The 22,754-nt window shown below is 37.9% G+C and overlaps 1 protein-coding gene across 12 annotated transcripts in view; it reads right to left on the reverse strand.

Moving 5' to 3' along the window:
* Positions 1–22,754, reverse strand: part of ERICH1 (glutamate rich 1) — a 100,499-nt gene that overhangs the window by 55,821 nt on the left and 21,924 nt on the right. For all 12 annotated transcript variants that reach the window (XR_010388204.1, XR_010388205.1, XR_010388203.1 and 9 more), the window contains one exon: positions 9,349–9,483. Coding sequence is in view for 7 of the 12 variants with exons in the window: in XM_064508529.1 (XP_064364599.1) it covers positions 9,349–9,483 (135 nt within the window). In the remaining 5 variants the exon portion in view is untranslated. The remainder of the gene's footprint in view (positions 1–9,348; positions 9,484–22,754) is intronic.

Genomic DNA, 22,754 nt, shown 5'->3' on the forward strand with positions numbered 1-22,754 from the left:
CGACAGTTAACTAGAAACAGCTAATAGGATATACTAGCAGACAACCTGACTTGCAGTTTTTACTCATAGCTCGCTCTCTCAGACACCAGGTTCAGAAAAGCAATTAAGTGTGTGCTTAAATTCCTTAGATTTGAGAGAATTTGATTTTGTTTAAAGTTTAGTTTCTTTTCTGAGCAGCCTCTCACCTATTTACTTCTACAATTTAATTTAGCATTACCTATTTAAAGTAGTCATTGCTGACTACTATTAAAAGCTTTGAGATTTATAGTTGAAAAGTACAATACATACAGTATATCACAGAGATAACTGTGGATGTGGATGTACATGGATGAATGAACTAATCAAGAATTAGAACTGCAGGGAATTTTATTAACACAATTTCTCCCTTTAACTTTCTTCTACTGTTACTTCCTTCAATTAATTTTAAAACATTTAGAACTTTGATATTGCATTAAGTTCTTCAATGGTAAATAATTCTGGGAAATTTGTTGAAAATGGTATGCTGGAATGGAGATACTGCCACATGTTGAAATCAGACAGTATGACTTCATACTATGACAACCATAAAATGAGAGCTGTCAGTATATAGAGAAAATAAAAATATATTTAGATGCTCTTTCCTTATCAATACTTATTGCCTGTGGATTCATAGCACTTTGAGATTTTGAGAATATATTTTGTATTTATACTTCATACACAGTGGTTTTTGGATGGTTTGAAAAACAACTGTCAGCATAAAATTGTAACCACAGGAGGGTTCTACAGGGACTGGTAAGAACCTTGCAGCTACTCAGCATTTTCAGCATGACCTGAGATAACATTAAAATTAGTGTTGATAAAAAAACAACAATGAGAATAGGGAAGTCACACATAAGCACTACTTGGTAACTTAGTCCTTAAAAAACAAAGCTGAAACCACACACGTTTTAAGTGTGGCCAAACGCAGCTGTTTATCAAGAACCATCTTCCAAGAGACTGACTCCTGGAAAGGGCCAAGGGATCAAACATATAAAATAACTTAATACTAGTATTTGGTGCAATGCTGTGGCCAAAAATGTTGATGAAATTTTTGGACATATAAACAAGACAGTAGTGAGTAGAAACACAGAGGCGACTTTCTTTCTGCAGATGGCCTTACTGAAAACAAAATAAGAATATTACACAGTGATGGAGTTTGTATCTTAAAAAGAATGCGATGAAAAAAGATACAGAAAAGAGCTACAAAAGTGACTTAAGGTTTGAAGTAAATATCTTAAACATTTTCACTTGTGTGTTGCCCTGTCTAATAAAAAAAAATGATGGATGACTTGATTATTGTGCTTCTTTGTGGGAAGAAAATACAACTTAATAAAGGCTCTTTACTCAAGTGGAGAAAGGCAAAACAAAGGATCTTCAAGTTGTCATTTTTTAATGGAGTGAGGCCAACTAACTATTGGAACAAGTTACCAGCAGTGGACTCCAGAGATGGAGTCTCTGTGACATCTTTCAAACTTGTGGGTGTTTGTGGGTGTCTCCCCACAGCCCCACACACAATTACTCTACTCAGGATGGGCGAAGACCTCTGTAAGAGGTAGAGAAGATTAAATTACATAGTCTAACAATCCCTCGGGTTTCAAGCATTATGAATCTATTTGTAGTCTTCAGTTTCACAAGTGCTGTTACCAGTTACCAGTGGAAAAGGTTTGCTGCTGGCCTTTACTGCCTAAAACATATTGTTCCCTTGGTGTGCTGAGTACATCAGTTCTGTAACCTATCACATTCCCAACAACCTGCCAAGAATGTAAGTAGTCAATACATGATTCAAACTAGCATCTCCCCAATAAAAACACAGGCTTAAATATTATTAAGCCTTCCTAAAATGACTGCCCTGAACCTTAAGTGAATCAAAACCCACTAAAGACAGATATAAGAAGCTGCCTCTTATGCCTTTGCCAAACTATCTTTTGCTGATCAGTGAGGTTCAAACATTCTTGCTAGCAGAACCAAACTCAGTAATGCAGCATTTTGTGTGAGGTCCGATAAGGACTCCTCCAATGTCACTATCCCTCACTGACCGGGCTAATAATATCATGGGGTGCATCTTGTTGGAATAACTTAATTCACTTTTATGTAAATGTCCCGATCCAATATTGGGGGGGGGGGGGGTTTCGTTATGATCCCAAGGACAAAACTAAGACGCTAAAACCGGTCAAATATCGTACAACCGTTTAACTTTATTTTCCACAAAGTGGGGAGAAAAGGTGGAGAAAGGCGAAGGGAAGAGGGGAACAAGGGTAAGGGGCAAAAGATAAAGTTAGAAAAGGAGAGAAGCAGCTAGCTACCACCACTCCGAGTCCGATGATGTTCTGCTGACTCCGTTCGAATTACAGCTCAGGCTGGGTGCCTCCGAAGAGGGACCCCGAACAAAGAAATCCCTGGGCAGTTATACTTTCCAATCTAAGCTCTCCACCCTTCACGCAGCAGTTTGGACCAATAGTAATATTTAGGTCTGGGGTCTCCTGCTCCTTATTGGGTCCCTAGGTAGGTTGTTTACTGTTGCGGTTTCTGCTGACAGATGTGTTTTCATTCTTTGGGTCCTGCCCTTATCTCTCAAGGCCCTGACAAATTAGTACTTCCCCAGCAGTGATAGTAGGTGTTATTTCCCAAGGTCCAGACAAAGGGAATACAATCTGGACCCCGAGATAGCCCAGACCCCCCCAATCAGCATTGTTTCAGCAGCGAGAGGAGGCCCTGCTCCCCAGAGTCCTGGCACCCAAGCAGGCCTCACTTCAATGCCTTGACATCCTCCCTCCCGGAGTGTGAAGCATGGGAATGCAGACTGCTTGTAACTCCCTTGTCTTTCCCGCCTGCACCAGCTCTGGGGCCCTTTCTCACTGAACTAGGGAGTGCAGCCTAAGGCTTCAGCAAATTTAGCTACTCATGCTAAGCAAGTTTTATAGAAGTTGTGCTAAGTGGCAATAATTTACAGTCCAGGTCCCAAAGCCTCTGCCCGATCGTGCCCTGGTTCAGCGCAGGCTCGGTGTGTCCTGAATGGTTGCAGGGAGACCATTTCGGGGGTCGCAGCAGCTCAGTCCTGTTCCCGCCGGGAACAGATGGTTTGTTCAGGGTTATGGTTTGCTTGCACCTTATGTACCAAGAAATGTTAAAGGCAAAAGTTCACTCATCTGTCCGCCACAGTAAATGAGAGACAGATCTCTAGGTTCATTCCCTCTGCTCGAACCTCTTAGTACAGCAGTAGCTATTCTATTTAATATTGCTCTTTCTGACAGAGTTAGAAAGAAAGAAAAAAAGAAAAGACCAAAGACCAGCTGGGTTAACAACAAAGATGTGTGCACCTCTCAGAGAAGAGCCACCCTTCCACATTATCTCAGATTTGCCAGCTGAGTGGAGCAGAAAAAAAAAAAGGGTTCCTTCCTTCCATTTCTCTAACTTGTTCACATCATAGGAATGGAGCACATAACTGGACTCTCTTCCTCCTAGCCAAAACTCTCTAAGCTACTCAATTAGGAAGTAGGACAAAGCACAGTTAGGTCTTACTCCCTTTGTCTGTAAAAAGGGTATATATTTCAGTTTCTGTGAAACTGGGTAGCTTGTTATCAAGCTAGTAACAACAGGATATCATTAGATAGATACTGGATTACAGTTTAAAAACATGAAGGAATAGTGACTGATAAGAACAAGAAAAAGGGGGTTATCAACTTAAAAAACAAAAGTTACCATAAACAACACTTATCTTCTTGAATTCTCTTTATCTATTGCTCCTGGTGTCCTCAGTTTCTATGTATGCCTGAACTCCTACATGCATGGTCTTTTTTTTTTTTTTTTTTTTTTTTTTTTTTAATTTTCCAGTCTTTAGGTCAGGAATTTGCTCTGCCATGCATCTAAGAAACACCAAATACCACTTTGGGACTCTACATAAAAATATGCATTTAATATTAAAGCAGTTCACAGAGAAATTATATATCAGTTCACTGTTTTGTGCATCATACAATTATTTCATATGCTGTATTCTATTATCACGGCTTATATTAGAATATCTGAGAAGAAATGTCACTGGGGAATTGAGATCAAACAGTTTATCTTTTAGAACAAATAAGGTTACATTTTCAACATTAATATTTTAATGCAAAATACAGTATTTCCTGTTGTTTCATCTGTCTTGAAATAACCAGCAAGAATTTCTTAGTTTTACTTCATCTTACGAAATTAAAACACAAAAGAAATCAAAACTGAGCTACTGCTTCATAGTAAGTTAATAAATACATAATTACTAAAACTTTCCACAGTTCTGCTTTTATTTAGACTATTCTTATTAACATTATGGTAAACCTCTCAACAAATTTATCTTGAAGAAACATTTCTTAATAAATAGGTAATAAAAAAATAAATTAGAACGGAAATCAAAATTAAAAAGGTATTGACTCCATTACCAGAATTTAATGGATGATAACTTATCTATAGCTTGCACAACACACATTTTTAATGCTCTTGTCAAAAGTCTACTGTTAAAAGAAAGTTAGTAATCCATTAATATGTACAAAAATCAATACAGAAAAACATCCGAAGAAAAAAAATAAGAAGTCCTCTGCATTATTTCCTTCCTTTACTATCTAATCCCACATTACTTCCTTCTGTCCACAAAAGGGTGATCTGACTACACCATCACAGTGACTCAGTCCCTACAGAACACTTGAGTCAAGGTAGTTTTAAAAAAAGCCAGGCACTTAAGTCTAAAATTTATTTTTCTAAGTACATCGGATAAATTTTACTTTCCTTATTTTCTTGAAAGACAGCAGTCTTAGATTTTTCTTTGCATTATTAGAGGTTTGTAAAGCACTTGCTTATCTGATGAAACAAAACCTCAAAGACCAGGCCAGCTTTATTCCTCCATTCCCCTATGTCCCTCTGAAAAATGTATGAAAAGAGTATTACACAAAGATGACAAGATGCTATGCAAAACTAAATCTCAAAGCCCTTAAGTCACTTAAGCATACATCACTAGGTGACTGCATAATAGAGCTAAGGCATATATATGGTTGCAATAAATGTATTTGACATAACAGGAAAAAGTATTTGAAATGCCTAAAAACAACAGGCAGAGACAGATGCAGCAAGACAGACTGAAATATTCACATAAACATGCTTTTTCTTTTTCTTCATTAGAAGCTAGTCTGGACAGGATTCCCTTCATTCTGACGTGATCAATCATAAGGTAACTATAAGTTTAAAGGAGAGGAGTAATGGACAGAGCCCAATATATTTTATAGCTGACAAGAGCTAACTCTAATTTATAACTATAATTAACTAGACTTTTAAATGACTTCTTAGAAACAGGTCATGCCTAAACTCATATTTTAGAGACTGAAGATAGCAAACGTATATCCACGTTTTCAGAAAAATCTTGTGCAGAGTTGCATGCTCTTTTGTGAGTCAAAGAGGTGGCAAACTCTTTTCTGATGTCCTAGGTAACCCTAAACAAAACATTGTGCTGCCCAACTATAAGTACACTCAAATTCAGACATGAGGCTTCAGACAGTCTCTCAATACCTCTTGGATGCTAGTGAAATGAATTAAGAGGGATATGCAAGAATTCATGACATAGCCTTAATTGCTGCAGCCATATCTTCCAAATAAAGCAGTTTCTTGAAATAAACCTGTCTAAATGCCCTGTCTGAACTGGTTTGATTCAGCTGTTGTCCACATTAAGAGGTGATCCCATAGATAATTCTTGACAGAAGGCTAGTCTTCCCTTATTTCTTCTGAAAGCAATAGAAAGATTCCTTCACAGAAGTATTCAAAAAACCTCAAGTTGGGCTTTTGGCTCTGTACATCAGCTCTAGAACCTGCCAAGGAGACTAGCCTGCTCTACCTGAAGTGAGCTTTCAAGAATAGCTCCCACACAGCTGGGCCTAGGTGAATTATTCTAGTGGATGCACAAAAGAGCTAAGATACTTTTGCTTATTTTTAAAAGAAGTTTTCATGAGTGTTTATGAAGAAAAAAACCTAGTTATTATTTGAAGAGATGCATTTTCAAAGAAAAATCATAAGCTTTGAGAGAGAAAGACTTGGAATGTCACCCAGCAATATCAATACTCAGTGAGGACTCAGAAGCTTGATTCTGGTGACTGTCACACTAGTTTGAGGTTTAGACCCTTGAATTTGTCACCACATGTTAACAAGCTGTTATGCACAATCTATAGTAAATAGATGCACACTTGAGCAAAGTAATTCAAAAAAGCATAGCCTTTAAGAGGTTTAACCTTACCTGAGTTATATAAACACAGATTGAAAGCATGCACTTGACATTTACCATTGTCACATTTTCATTGGTCCATTTGGGTGTTGCAGGGTTTTTGTTTATTTTTGACAGCCAGACAAATTCTGACCTTAGAATCAGATTCACATTTGCCCATCTAGACAAAATATCTAGATGGATGTATGTCTGATTAGTTTCTTGGTTTACTTAAATTATTTTCTGATAAATACTTCTAGAGAAAACTTGTTTCCTGAACTGAGGAATCAATATCACACTATCTTCAAACAGGCAACATTGCTTAGGTGGTAAGACCTCCTCCCGCTACAAACATACCAAAGAAATTACCCAGTATATATTTACCTACTTTACTAAGGGCACTGCATCACATTTCTATACATTTCTCACTGTTCAGTTATGCAACTAAAACCAGGCCCACAAACTAAATAATCCATGGTATGATAGTTTAAACTATTCCTATTTTATTTACATCAGTGTTGCCTGAAATTACAGCCTTAATCCTGCAGTAAGTTTTATTTATATGCTTAATTTAAATACAACGAAAGCCATTAACATGTGTAAAATTAACTATTTCCCTCAAACCTGCAGGATTAGCACAAATTTCTATTTCTACAATTCACGCTTAGATAGGACAAACAACAAGGAGCTTAAACTGCAGCAAGAAAGATCTAGGATATATAACAGACAGTGAAACACTAGAACAAACTGAAAAGGAAGGTATAAAGTCTCCTTACCTAGAGGTCTTAAAGAACAAATTACTCTACTATCTAGCAAGAATTCCATTTATAGTAGAGCCTACCTTGGAAAGGGAAAACATATGCAAAATGTCTAAAATTCAATTCCAGGTTTATTTTTCTTGATTTTATGATAACCTGCAAAGTCAAAAAACAAAACATCCTCCCAAAACTCAAATATATTTGTCAACTGCTGAAAAGGGGGGCTGAAGTCTCAAATCTACTCTTCATGAGCCTATTTCCATAGGGAAGGGACCAGCTATAAGAGATCACCATCTACTGTCAACACTGTCACTAAGCAAAACCAGAATGCTACTGACTGCTATCATGATTGAACAGGTTTGTTTTGAAGTACTAGAAGAAAAATGATCTAAAAAAATAAATAAGTAAAGCCATTATTCAATAATCTATTAATTGTAAAACTGAACAAATATTTATCCACTCTAAAAAGAAACAATATCATGCTATCCTAAATTACTTTATTGTTATGTAATAACACCAATATTTTATATGCACCACATCTTGATTCATTTGTAGATTTTAAATAGAAGCTGAGCAACTTTGCCGTAAAAGTTCTGGACTGATACCTATATAAGGATATCACTCAGTTCTGGTAGTGCTGAGAGGGCTGTTTCTTAATGTTTTATTTCACTTAAGTCCACTTATAAAAATGAATGTTATAGGGCTAATTACAAGTATTATGACAGTTAATTTAGCCATGTTTGCAAAATACAGAAGAAGGGGTATGTACCTCTAATATTTGAAAGGAGACCACAATGAATAAACAGAGATTATAGAGGGTGGAGGAAAGGAAAGGGTGCTTCAATATTTGAACAAACAGCTTGAATTCAGCACGCTTTAGAACAGAAAACCAATGAACTGTCCTAGGAAGCTGTGTAATTAAACTTGAGGATAATATAAGAAGAGACTCAGGATTCTGAATGCAGATCCTATCCAACGCCAAGGGAAAAAGCACAGCATGAAAGTTGCACAGTAGAACACCTTTCTGCCCATAGGCCCAGTAGCATCAATTTTTACTGTTATTTTGCTCTGATAAAATAATTTCTTCCCCAGTCCAAAAAATACTTCAAAATCATTTTATATTGAGATTCCTGATATGCCACCTTAACGCATGCTGCACTTAGTCTTTTAGACTACTTTGAAGGTTTTCCTTGAATTCAGATTCAAACATTTATCAAGGTCCCTGAATGTTTTCCCCACACAAAGGTGAGATGCCTTGTTGCAAATTACACACAGTGCTGACCACAGGCTTTGTTATGAATGGAGCTCAGACTGCAATGCAGGCCCAATTTCCAAGCTAAAATTTTACCCCCATGGATACTGTTTTCAAAGGAAAGGCAGACTTGCCTTTCTTTACCTCAGATTGAATCTCAGATTTTCCTTAAATTTAGGCAATCACCAGGCCAAAATAGATATAGTAACTAAGTAAATACTGCTTATCAAATGTATTCCTTCAGGAAGCTCTTCTAGATTTTCTCTTTGCTGTAGACTGTCCTTAGCAGCTCTCAATAAGGCAGTAGCAAATGACAGTGAAACACAATTTTGGAGAATCCTACATATCTGCAGGAACATAGCAAATAGAAAAAAAGACAGTAAAAACCAGACATCTAAATGAGTTTGTCTTGTCTAAGCACAGCACTTCTCTCTAAAAGAGACAATCAATTTAATTCTGGTAATGTCATTCAAAAAAAAAAAAAGCCATGCTTTTAACTGGGGTCAACTTGCAGCCCACTTCACAGATCTTGTGCTTCTTCTCTTGCATCCTTTGGCAACACTAAACATTGGTTCTGAAGTTCTCTGGTCACAGTTTCTCATGAGAAAGCCTCTCCGGGCTTATAGATTGATATCTCCCCTTATCACCTCCAATCAAGTAAACTTCTGGTCTAACTGTGATGGGTAAATTTGACAAGCGAGTTTAAGCCATTGTCTAGCTCCTCAGAAAATAGCGAGTAAGACTTACCGAAACAGTTTTATCTAACAATACTCATAAAAAATAGTATGCCTGTAAGCAGGCATGATGTGAATAGACATGTGGCACCTGAGTGGGTGGAACTGCAGTCAGACTTTGTCCTCAGTTACACTTAATGTAACTTCAATAACATGAATGGCACTGCATGGCTAGAACCAAATGCCAAACCTAGTCTTCAAATTCTAAAATAGGAAGTTAACCCACATAGATACATATCTTCATTTTGCTTATGTTGCAAAACAGTGACACCCACTGGCAGCAACAGTTTGAATACCTAATTGTTGCAATTTGGATTTACTTGATAGGAGTTGCTAGAAAGTTTCTCTGGGAAAAAAATCATGACAACTTACCTGTTGAGTCAGCACTACTCTCTGAGTTTTCAGAAATTGAGACATTATCAGTATCTGGAGCAACTGCAACATAACCCTCAGGAGGAAGATTCACTGTGTACATTCTCCTTGGAGGCAGGATTGTATTGTCACTACCTACAAAATAGAAAAGCAAAATGTCTGGCCATTGATCTCAGTATAGATTTTCTCAAACATTTTCCCAAATACAGCAATAACAACAAGAAGTCTCAAAAATTCTTCAGAGAGGACAGAGAGTGAGAGGGAGATGTGGGACATTAAAATTTTCCTATGATTAACAAAATTGCATTGCATTCTGTAGCAGCTACAAAATAGAAAAAAAAAACACTCCAGAAGTTTGTTCTTTCCATCAGATGCATGTTTTTTCTTATTTCAGACAATTCTTCTGCCACAACTTTAGAAGAAGCTTCCATTTAACAGTGATACTTGAAAAGACACTACACACTTCTCCCCATTCAGCTTGGAGAGACTGTTTCTGTAAGAATTGTTTCATAAAAGATGGATGCAGAGATGCAAGCCAATTACCAGAGCAGAAGCAGTAGAAGTAAGTGACAGAACTGTGGTTCATCAATTTGGAGACTTTTTAGATTTAGTCCAGCTGCTGTTCTTAAGAGCACAAAGACAAAGAGAGTTTGAAAACTATTACTGAGGCTTAGTCAGGTGTATCTGTCCACCAAGAGGGCTCATTGCCTCATTTCTTCTCTGCTTCAGAAGTTCTTTCTGAACATAAGGAAAAACTTATTTACTGTGAGAGTAACAGAGCACTGGAGCAGGTTGCCCTGAGAGGTTGTGGAGTCTCCATTCTTGGAGATACTCAAAAGCTGTCTGGACATGGTCTTGGGCAACATACTCTAGGTGACCCTGCTTGAACAGGGCGGTGGACTACATGATCTCCAGAGAGACCCTTTCCAACCTCAACCACTCTGTGATCATGTGCTTTTTTTCTGAAGGAAGAGTGTTTGGGGCTAGTTTTTCCAACCATTTCATTGTATATGAAACTTCATTGCAACGATGGCAGTAGAATATTTTTGAAAGATTTCTTTCTCCTTTAAAAAAGGGATTTTAAAATACATGCAAGATTAGCAGTATAGGCTTGTCATTTGTTCACTAGATCAGAAGGAACTTTGTACAAATGACAGAGAAGCATCTCTGTTCCAGTTATATGAAGCCAGTCCAAATAGCAAGCTGTATTTTTTGCTCAATTCCCATTAAAAAAAATGACATTAGAGATTGACCACAGGGAGACAAAAGCCTTTCCAGAAGGCCAGGATGTTCATGGTGTCTCCAGATCCTGCACTAATTTTAGATGGTTCAGTGTGTTCTTTTTACACTCAGCCAGCTCCATAAGCCAGTGCAGATATAGCACTACGAGTTTCCCTTTTGGGGGGCAATTTGCCCCTTTAAAATAGACAGACAAAACTGCTATATAATGTACAATATAAATGTCTTTGGCGGGTTCATGCAATTAGCTTCTTTTCTCCACAAACTTGCCAGAGGATCAGAGATGATCCAAGCCCATTACAGAGCTGCAGCAAGCGTTCAAACTAATACCTAAATATTTCAAATGCAGTTGAATCTAACAACAACAACAACAAAAATCCCGTTAGGAATGCATGTTTCTACAATCAAATAGCTTTGGTTTACCTAAATCAGACAGACATCTTTCTACTGGGACAACACACTTACCCAGACATGTAGCTATTTCTCAGATAAAAAAATTCAAAAATTCAAACAGAAAAAAGTTCAGCATGATTGATCACTTTAAGTATCTGTGATAGATACATTTCAGAACATTAAAGATACTTTTGACAAGCTACGTTACAGTTGCTTTCAATATCAGGATGCAACCATTTTGTTTGAGAACACATTAAAAACTGACAGCTTTTCTTGAACAACCCATTATTATTTTAGCACCTAATAAAGGAAATTAAACAAATAATACAATAAGATGAAAAGTAATTACATGATTTGGAAAAAGATCCACCAAAAATTATATTTATAAGAATTCTTCAACAAAACCATTTCACCAAGATGATGCCAAATCACTGAACTGCCAGTAGCTGGGTTGATTTTTTCCTCTTTCTGCGTTCGTTAATGATGAAATAAGTGTTAATCAGTGATGTATGAATGTTTCCGAGTTATCCCCTACTGAACAATTACAAAATTTTCTTTTTTGCCCTCTGTACTTTCTCTTTTTTTTTCCTTACATACTAGTTCTGTAAAACAAACCAAAAAACCCATGAAAATATTAAATTCAATTTGCAGTACTCATGACTAACTTAAACCCTTTAGTCTTATAAGCAGTGATAGGATTCAGACACTTGTCGCTGCTGAAAGACAGACAAAGAAAAAAAAAGCTTCTTTAGGTTTTCTATTATTTAATCATGACAACACTTAAATGCAAATAGCAGCATTTATGCTGGGACATCTATAAACATCTTTGGACAAAGTACTTAAATGAAAACTTTTGGGGGAAAACTAAGACTTAATCTTCCAAAGAAGAACAGTAATAGTTTTTATTATATAAATGAGTGATGAATCAAAACTTTCTCTCTCTCTCTCTCTCTCTCTCTTTTTTTTTAAAGTCTATCTGTTCAAATGGGAGGCCCCAAAGGACATATTTACCCCATACATGCCTTGAAGCCATCTGTAAACCATAAATCATGCTCTAGTCTTTGCTAATCCCGTACATCAACCCAAACTGTTACCATATCATAAACAAAAGTATATGCATAACCATATTTGATAGATTGTCTTTATAGATAAACAACATGAACTGCAAGAGCAAAGCTATATTCTAATCATTAGAACTTTTCAGTCTTTCAAAAGCTTTCAGAAATCTGGGTCCTAATAAACTTCTGAACAACAGAGATAAGTTAAGAATACTGGATAAAGGGAAAGAAAATCATGCATCAGTCAAGCATCATCCTACCTTAGAAGCTAAGATAGCAATGAAGACACATATGGAAGACTTCACTTTTACCTCTTAGTAAGAATCCTTGATTAATTCACATTCCAATATGCAATTAAAAAAAAACAAAAAAACAAACAAAAAAACCCCCCCACACAGTGGAAAGTCCTCAAGACACCACCAGACACCTTCCTAATTCAGCTGTTTGTTCTACGATAGTAGATAATGTTTTTTCTGCAAGGAGCCTAGAAGTGAAGGGAAACTTGACAGAGACTGAAGCCCACCAGATCAAGAACAAAACACAAAGACAAAGGCTATAGAACTTTTGACTCAAGTATAAAAGGCGGCCCCAGATCTAGTTAACACCGTAAAAATGCTTAGCCTTTGCTTGTGCAGGATGCTGCTGTACATTCTCTTATGATTGTTTTTTGTGGATCAGAAAGCACAGAAACCAAGGAGCCAGCAACAAGTGTTCACTAATGGCAACTTGAGCATCACTTCCCAATGACCACATACAACCCCTCTTTTTCGCCGCACAGTATAGACACACTATCTTTTCCCCTGCGTTGATTAGCAGGACAAGTGTCTTTGAAGATGGTGAGAATCTGAATCCAGGGATAGAGAAAACTCTCTCCTCCAGAAAACTTTTATAAGCTTATAGTGTAGCAAATGTGATATCAGCAACTAAACCACAACAGTAGACTCCAGAACATACATACCTTGAGGCTTCTCCTGAGCTATGCTGCTGAGAAACAGGTATCATCCCAGTTATTAATGCAAAGACAAACTGTTCTTCATCAGTATGAAAAAAAAAAAAAAAGTGATCCTGAATATCTCTTTCTCCTCTACCTCAATTTATACATATTTTTGTTCAGCTGACATCCAAGTTCCTAACCATCAAGCTATAGTGGCTTTAGACCTCCCTGGTAAGGTATGAGAGAATAACTTCAGGGCCATAAGGTATTATATTGCATATAGGGATCCACCTCTGCTCACAGGTTGACTTGCACAGAATTATTTTCCATTTGCAAGTCCACAAGCGTGCACACAGTTTCTACAAAGGCAAAACCCTTTACCTCAGGTAATCTCCTGTGCAACTAGAAAGTCTAATTCTTTTCCTCAGAGTGCTGCACAATTCCTGCTGCTTGAGCAGGATTTCTTCCCTCAGTATTGAGGTATTGTTACGGGAATGGGTAGAGAGGGAGAAAAATGGTAACAGTAATAAGCAAATTAATAAAGAAATAATATTCACTTCCTGCTGGTTGTATGTTTTACTCAAATGATAGCCACCACCCAACTACAGGCATTTTGTGCAACTTTTCTAGGTGGAGTAGTTCATGAATTCTTCCTGTACAAAATCACCACTGCAGGAAGGCATTCAACTCTCACAGAATTATGGAATCTCTTTATAAAGATATTAACAAACATCATTTACTAGTATGGTCTAATTTCTCCAGCTTGTTTAAATCCTCTGAAGGGGCAAAAATCTTCTTATTTAGCTAATCTAAAATAATCTTTCTTTTGTAAATAGTAGTGTCCAGTTCACCCCCCCACCCATACTTTGTTGTATTGAACAAGGAAGAGTCAACTAAACACAATTTTTGACTGAAAAAGATGCACTCCACTCCTTCCAAAGGTTCTTCAGCACTTCCTAAATAAAAGTTTATTGGATGGCTTTCAGACAACCAATCAGCCTATATTAATTTGTGTTTGCCATGCATTTTATTGGTACCAATGCCTGTAAAGTTAATCCTAGAGTTGCAAACTGTTGGAAAACACAGTGGGGAAGTTGTACAGTATGCTTACTTTATTCCAAAACTCTTTTTGACAATACTATTGGCCATCAGGTCCAGAATACTGGTTTAGAGAGCAGCACTCAACTTTTGGATTGATCCAAACTTGTGTTATTGGGTACGCAGTTGTCTCCAAAGAGAAAAGTATTCCATTGTCCTTTGATCTTCAAGAAATAGCATATTTTTACTGCGTTCATACATTTCTGATAGCAGCCTAATCATGTTGTACAGGACTACTCCTGATTCTTAGGGTGTATACCATTTGTGCCTGGTGACATGCTCATTGAAGTCAGTTCATTCCAGCCTCCATCCTAATATTGCAAGTCACTAGAAGTGCTTCACTTTATTAAAAAGACTAAGCCTAGGACTACAGAAGCTGCTCCTTCTTTGCAAGTCATGGAGATGAGTATAAAGAAATTTTTAGCTCACTAGCAATGTGAGCCTCTCCTAAGCATTCTCTTTATCACTTAGTGATGTAGCAAACTAATTAAATAAAGAAAGTAGCTCTTCAACACATTTTCAAATCAAAATTCCTTCTACTGTCTACAGCCTCTGTGGTTCTTTGGTCTGTGCTCACTTGTGAGAATTATAAAACAGCTGGAAAGCTAGCAAGATGCAGGAGCAGTTTCTTTTTCATCCCCTCTTTTCCACACATGCAGAAATAAGACTAGCATATGATCATGACCACTTGGTCTCTCAGGAACAAGGTTACCCTAAACAGTTCCCTACGGAACTGGTATTTGCCTATGGCTTAGCACAGACAAAAGGTCTGGAACCAACTCCTACAGCAACTCCCTCCCCAACTTCCCTCCCACAGGGAGGGTGCACAAGTTTAACAGAATGGCAAACAGAAAGAGTAACAGAGTAACTTTGGCCAGTCTTATGAAGACAATGACTAAATTTTTGAATGACACCAGATCAAAAAAAAAAAAAAAAAAAAAAAAAAAAAATCACACAGTGGTAGCCATGGGTTTTATGTGATGGATTCCCAAACTGTTGGGAATCTACTTAATTATCATGCTACATTTCAGCCTGCTCATTCAAACATAAATATGATTAGAGGGGAAGGAATACAGAAAGATAAATAAATCACACCATCCAAATCATGATCCTCACCTAATGTTAAATATGGCACTACTTGTAGAAGTATTTGAGACAGTGCAGGCATCCTTTTGTTGGGCCCTGTGTACTTTGGGAAGGCCACCTGCTTTGGATTTTATTTGTTCTGCTTTTAAATTGTTTTGTGTTTTAAACAAAGTTTCCATTTTATTAAAAGCTACTAAAGAGGTCCAAACACATCTTGCCAGGTCATCTTAACACTTCCTTATTCAAACTCAATTTCATAATCCAAATGAAAAACATCTACTAACTACAGTGGTTGTTGTTATCTAGTAGCAGAGATCTTCAGCTCTTAAAATTGCTCTTTTTTTTTTTTAGGTAAACAAACAAACAATGGCAGACTCCTTTATTGAAGATATTAAAGATTTCAGTATGGATTTTCTATTTTTTTTTGGGGGGGGGGGTGGTAACTGTTTGACCATAATTTTTCAAAACTCTCACTATTTTGCTGGCCTACTGAAGTCCTTCCCACACATTAACATTTTGTCACGCTGTCTTACTTCTGATTTCCCTTATTCTAAAGGTTGGTAGTTTATTTTCACCAACACATTTGCATATATATATATAATGTATAAATATTATATATATATATATATATACACACACACACACTATATATATATATAAAGATTGACACACTTCTTATTTTGCTTTTCACTCCTTACACACATTTTGTGTGGTTAGTAAAAATGACCTATAATGTTTTACAAGTATGTTTTAAACCAAACTTTAAGATTCCTAGTGAAATAATTGAAAAAGTTATCAATGAAAGTATTAAATCGAGACAGACACATGGAATTTATGTTCCTCATTACATGAATGAGGAATTAGATTTCAGGTTGAAAACAAAATGTTTGATACAACTGTACTCAGAGAACTAGAGCATTTAAAGGAACAAAACAATATGAGAAAACCCTCAGAGGTACTTCCTCATCTCTTCCTTCAGCTCAATGGAGACTAAGAACAGCTTTGGATGGAAACTGAGGTCAATAAAAACATAAGCATTTTTAGAAGGCTTGAATTTGTGATGGGAAGTTCATAAAAGGCAAGGAACAAAAGACAGCTCAATTTTATTTCTCTCACCACCTCTCCCATGTACGCTGACTTTTAGATCTTTTTAGACACCAAGAAAGGCTGTGTTATAGCCCATTTTATTGAAGACAAGATTTACTAATACAATTCAGTCCCGGTTTCACTACAGAAGTGACAGAAATTCTGCGTCACAGAGAGAAAAATGGATTAAAAAAAAAGTAGTGAGCCTTCTTCTCTTGGTCTCACCCATCAACCAAGAAAGAACTTTTGCCATGAACTGTTAAAACATCTATATTCCTTTGAACCAACAACAAAAACAAAGCACAAAACAAAGTGGGAGTGAAGCAGGTACAAACCATAGCTAGGGAGCAGAGAAATAACAGAACACATTTCAGAGTAGAATCTGACTACAGGTGGACAGCTGTTTTAAAATCATGAGACAGTTAATTTATATAGTGATACAAGCTATTTTTTATTTTGTGAAAGTTAGATATATGAGGTAATGAGGAAACCAGCTTTATAGCTAAGAGTTAAGCCATTTATATAGCTTTACACCTTCAGAGTCTTGTATACTTCCTAGTGTATGTCTACAGGCAATATTCTGGTTAGATGTGTAAGAATTCTAGTTGTATAAACAGGAGAACAAAGCCTCTTAAGAATGTTAGGTTAGCACTTAGCTCAGCTGTTTCTCCTAGTGCTGTAGATCTTATTACTTCAATGTGCCCTCCAAAAGCCAAATACAACTCTGTCAATCAGTGTAATTTCCCCTCCCCCCCAAAGGCATTGCAACACTGAATCTAAAGGGTCATGTCTATGTTGCAATTAGTTAATTATTCTCACTGATTAAGTGATGACTTCCGTGAAACTAGTCCAGGAAGTAAACAGATGTGCTGATCAGAATAAAAGTAAAAACAAAGTTTAAGTTTTTAAACTAATATTTTTTTCAAAGCTTACTGTTATTCAATAATTGGAAGTAATCAATAAGAGTTCACTCCTGTTTATATGCAAAAATAATGCAAACCACAGAAGCACAAAATATACATTTATGGGGGGAGGGGAGGGAACAACAGCATTTGCCTTGAACTTGGTTCAGTGCCAAGTTATAAGCTATTTCACTAATTTCAACTAATGGTTGGAGGGTACAGTTGGTGGGAAAGACAAGTAGGAAGTAAGCATGCATATCATCAGAAAACATGAAATTTGACTCTTAAGTAACTACCGTTTTGACAGTGAAAGTTTAACTAATGCATTCCCCAGTGTACACAGCGGCAGCAGAGACATCTTACATGACCTGTTTTGTGATCACTGTACTGAAAATAATTTCAGACAAGGAGGCAGGGTGGACAGCAAAAAAGCTAACACACACACACACAATTACTAAACAGTTAGACTCACCTCAAGTTCATTTGTCAGCACCCCCCCGCCCTTTCCCTTTCTTTCCCTGGCTGAAAGGAATACATTTTACCAAGTTCTTGGACACAAACCATTTTCTGTTTTCCTTCTCAAGATAATTAGTTTTCCTGCAGCTGGCTACATTTAGGTTTAGAGATTGTTTACACTTACAGCTAATGCTGGCATTTTCTACTCCAATTAGGCAACTGCTACATACTATTAGATGAACTATTTGTTCAACCACTTTCAGTTGTCACAGAAGCCAGCAGATTTCCCTCTGGCAGCTAAGCTGTTTGAAATTAAGATGTAACCCAAAAAAGCAGTGTTTGTGTGCATGTGCGTGTGTGGAAGAAGACTAAGAGGAAGGAACAAGTCAACCAGCAGCAAAAACAAAACAGTAACAAAAAACACATTGCTAGGAAAACTTGAGACTGACCTACAGGGCAGTTTCTGTAATGACAGAAGTTACAGATATTGTACACACAGCCCACCCGATCTAAACAGAGAAAGAGGAAGAAAAAAAAATTCCCCAAATCCAGACCTCTACATTCCCCCAACCATACAGCCACCACCTTAGAAATCCACTTCGGTACCATTTCCACCCCAGTCACAAGACCTGGGGTTCTTTAGTTAAGAACTAAACTTTAGAACTAATCATATTTGGATATCTGTCCCATTTGCACAGTACAACACCACTGTAATAAAGCATGTAATCAGAGTATTTTTAAACCCCTGAGAGAAGACAAGAGTGTGAGACACCGCTTTGTTGTGTAATAACTATAATCTCCATTGCTCTTTAGCTTATTCACAATAGACAGCTTTTCAGAGTAATTAACAGCTAAAATGAACCTGAATTGTTTAATCTGTCTTTAAAGCTGTTTATTGCACTGTGTACTGCTAGAGTTTAATTTCTTAAGCATATGCACTTTGGCAATTTGATCAGCCTGGCAGAGTGAATCCTGCCCATACATATTTTACACACAAGTTTCATCTTCTACACACTTCTGCCACAAATTGAAGTTTTCTATAGAATAATGACTAAAGGAAGACAGGATGAGGGTTGCAAGGAGACAGTCCAGGTGACCCAATTCTGATGATTTCCGAAACACAGCATACCGAGAGCATAAATAGTATTAATGGAGAAAGTGAGCTGGAACACACAGAAAAAAAGCCATGCAACTGTATTGAATTCTAACAGGAACTCCTTATATAGGACAGTAATGCAGGGATATTTCACTATTGACGGACATTCACATTTTCATTCAAAGAACATAGATTAAATTGCATTTTGTCTAGCTACATAGCATTATATGATTTTTCCTTTTTAATTAAAACTTAGGAGTAATACTAGCTCAGCTTTTTTCTTCTTCATCAACTCTTATTTAAAAATAGATCAAGTAGTTTGTCTCCACAAGATTTCTGACGCGGGTGAGGCTCTGTGCATTTCAATACCCTTCCTCAGAAGCAGGGGAAAAAACAAAAGCCAAGAGTGGAACTGAATACTGCACATCTTACTAGTAGGCAATTATTCTTCTTCAGCCTCTTCCTTGTAAAAATTAAAAGTTGCTGAACACCAATCAGTAAGCCCAAATCCTTTAAACAGGGGTTAGAATCCTGACCAAGGAAAATGCCTGAGACTAAGAAGGCCATTAAAAAAGCCAATCCTACAATTAGTGAGTCTGCAGGCAGAAGCATGTAAGTCTAGTTTGAATTCATACTGAAAGGTACCATAAATGATAAGCAAGATTGGAAAGCACCAAGAAAAGTAAAGAAATCACAGAACTACAGATCAGAGAAATATCAACCTGTAGGTTGATATTAAGCTGTAGGTAGATCCTGCCCTAACAAGAGTCAGAAAGCAAAAAAAACCCCAAAACAAACTTAATCCTCTTTGAATGCAAAATTTAGACAGTTTATATCCAAGTGAGTCATTCACACTTAGAAATGCTTTCACAATTAATCCTTTGCCAAATACTTTTCTGAGATACAACAGGCTCTTAAGCATTTGTAATACTGCACTTGGAGACATACTGGCAAGCTTAGTTGGAAGAAGGAAAAATTAAGTCCTACTATTTGTAGTGGCTTCTTTCAGTTTTCCATTTGTTCTTTTTAACACTGTCTGTCAGCGAGGTTCAGGCTAATTTTACACTTATGCCTAACTTCTAAGTAGCTTAAGGTAACTCAGCTATTTATCTAGACCCTCTCTAATGTTACACTGAAAGCAAGGAAAAAAAAAGTATTTTCTTACATCTATTGAAATTAAGGACTACAGCTCTTGCAATGGAAGAATCAGGTTCTTCAAAGGAAGAAGTGTTTAGAAAGTCTCATCTAATTTTTCTATTGCTATACAAATCTCTATTTTGGTTATATGAATTTTATTATTGATTATTATGGTAAAATAGGAAAAGATTCTTATGTAGGAGAACCAGAATCCAAAGAGCAAGTACAACTTGCATGCTAGTATGTTATAAAAGGGAAGTTTTGGCTACAGTAATAAGCTGACTTTTAGAAAAAGTGATCTCTCTCTCAGAAAAAGGGGTCAACATGTAATGTGATTACCCTTGTCTTTTGGGTTTTGAAGAAAAGTGGTCTTTCCACACCTTTCCTTCCATCCCCAACAAGATTACCACCTTCCAAAAAAATGCATTCAGAAGATTAATCTGTAACCACAAAGGCTATAAATTTTCATTCTCTTCACTTGTTCTTAGTGTAAAAATTAAAGCAAACAACATCTCATCATATAAGGCAATCAGATTGGTCAGGCACAATTTGCCTTTGGTAAATCAAAACTTGCCTGTTCCCAATCCCTTTCCTGTCTTTCACGTGCTTGGAAACAGCTTCCAGAAGGATTTACTCCATAAAGGCTTGCACTTTCCTAGACCCTCCTTTATGTCTTTCTTGAAAATGCATTTGATGTTTGCCCTTTTCCAGTCATCTAGGAACTCCTGATTGACATGTCTTTTCAAAGATGATAGAAAGCAGCCTTACAATGACATCAGCCAGCTCCCCTGGATGCACTCCATCTGGTCCCATAGACTCGTGAATTGGCTTATGTACTTCCTAACTCAATCTTCTTCTATCACAGGTAATGCTTCACTCCCACAAACTCTACCACTAGGTTCAGGGACCTGGGAGGCCTAAGGAGAAGCCTGACCAGTAAAAGCTGAGGCAAAACCAGCACCAAGTACTTCAGTCTTTTCCTTGTCTTCTGTCACTAGTCCTCTGCCCAGTGAGCAGTGGGCCTGCTCCTTATTTTCCCTATCCTCCTGCTTGCTGTCCCTGTCCTTCTTGTTGCTTTCCACATTCCTCATGAGTTTCAACTCCAGCGGAGCTCTGGCTTTCCTAATTTCATCCTAGTATACTTAGGCAATGTCTCTATATTCCTCTTAGGTAGCCGTAGCCTGCTTTCACCTTCTGTTACTTCCTTTTTGTGTTGTAAGGGCCCAGGGCACATACCTTCCCTTCCTAGGAGTTTAGCTGCCTGCACTCAGGGCCAGCTCTCTGATACGGTGCTGTTGTTGATTCAGACTACTGTAAAGAGCCCTTTGGAAACAGCAGGGGCTCCCCTCCCTTTACTCAAAAGCTGCCTGTAAGCTGAGCCTTTGGCCCTGTTTCCCTGTCTGAGCTGGACTGCAGTCATTCCTGTGTAACACGCCACTAGAGGGGCGTCCTGGATTCTTTCGGATCCCCAGATTCAGTTGCACTGAACTCGAGAGCGCATCATTTGTAAAGCGTTAGAATCTGTTAGAGATGAGAGGTTATAACAAAGCTAGAAGTATAGTAAAGCTAGAAATGTAACAGAACAGAAAATATGTACAAGCATACCTCAGAGATATTGTGGGTTTGGTTCCAGACCATCACAATAAAGCAAATATCATAATAAAGCAAGTCACAGGAATTTTCGTGTTTCCCAGTGTATGTAACAGTTGTGTTCACGCTATACTGTAGTCTATTAAATGTGCAATAGCATTATATCTAAAAAAAAATATTGCATGAAATATTGCAAGAATTACCAAAATGTGATACAGAGACATGAAGCGAGCACATGCTGTTAGAAAAATGGGGCCGATAGACTTGCTCGAAGCAGGGTTGCCACAAACCTTCCATTTGTAAAGGCCACAATATCTGCAAAGCACAATAAAGCGAAACACAATAAAATGAGGTATGCCTGTATACATATCAGAGCTCCACAGTTAAATCCCAGGTGCATGGTAAAGCAATCGCTCCTGCCCTTTAAGGGCCACCCTTTCAGTCTAGTCTTCCCCGGTTTTACCTCACCATGCTGTTGATATCAGGGGCATCTCTGCTGATGTGGGGGTCCTCAGGTCTACACACCAGCTGACCCTGGGTTCCAGTCCACACCAAACCTATATGGCTTACTCTATTTTTACATCCAGTCTAAACAACACCAACCCACAGCTACACAAAAGCTGTATGCCTCTAGTCAATAACACATCAGCAGGTAACCTCCTGCTCAGCCCACAGCCCCGCTCAGTGGGTAACAACACGCCCATTAGCAGGTCATTGTGTGGGGAATGCTCCACAGCAAGGAGATGTCTATGGTGTGGGTCTGCAGTGTCACTTGCCCTTTGTCTGGACTTGTCAATCGTGGGGTCATTACAGGGTATGTCCCCAGGCTACAGCAACCCCACAGTGTGGTAGCTCCTGTCATGGTGCACCCTGCCTTTGTTAACTCTTGGGAAGCACCCTGGAGCAAACCCCTCTTCTATTGGCTGCACCATCTGGTGTCCCACGCTTGCCCGTGTGGCAGCTGTCAGCCTGTCCCATGCCACATACCCTTACAAATTTGCCTTCCTAGCTTAATCTCAGACCTGTCTTTCCCCTGCTGACTTGCCTGGCGATTGCCAGACGGCTGGATGAACCTGGTTACTGTCACAAGGCCTCCTCTGCTCTCGTCTTTCAGGTACTGTGGGACTGTTCCCACAGTGAAGACACTGCCCTTCTGCCTGCCTTGTTCCAGCTCACCTTCCCTGATGTGTGTCTGAACTCAATGAGGCATTCTGCCACGCTTGCTCAGTTTTATACATGTTAGAATGGGCCATTCTTGTGCTTTAAAGAGGTTATTGTTGAAGACCAGCTAGCTCTCCTGAGCTCCTCTGCAATTCGGAGCAGTCTTCTAT

The sequence above is a fragment of the Dromaius novaehollandiae genome, chromosome 3 (genome assembly GCF_036370855.1).
Source record: "Dromaius novaehollandiae isolate bDroNov1 chromosome 3, bDroNov1.hap1, whole genome shotgun sequence".
Taxonomy (NCBI): Eukaryota; Metazoa; Chordata; class Aves; order Casuariiformes; family Dromaiidae; genus Dromaius; species Dromaius novaehollandiae.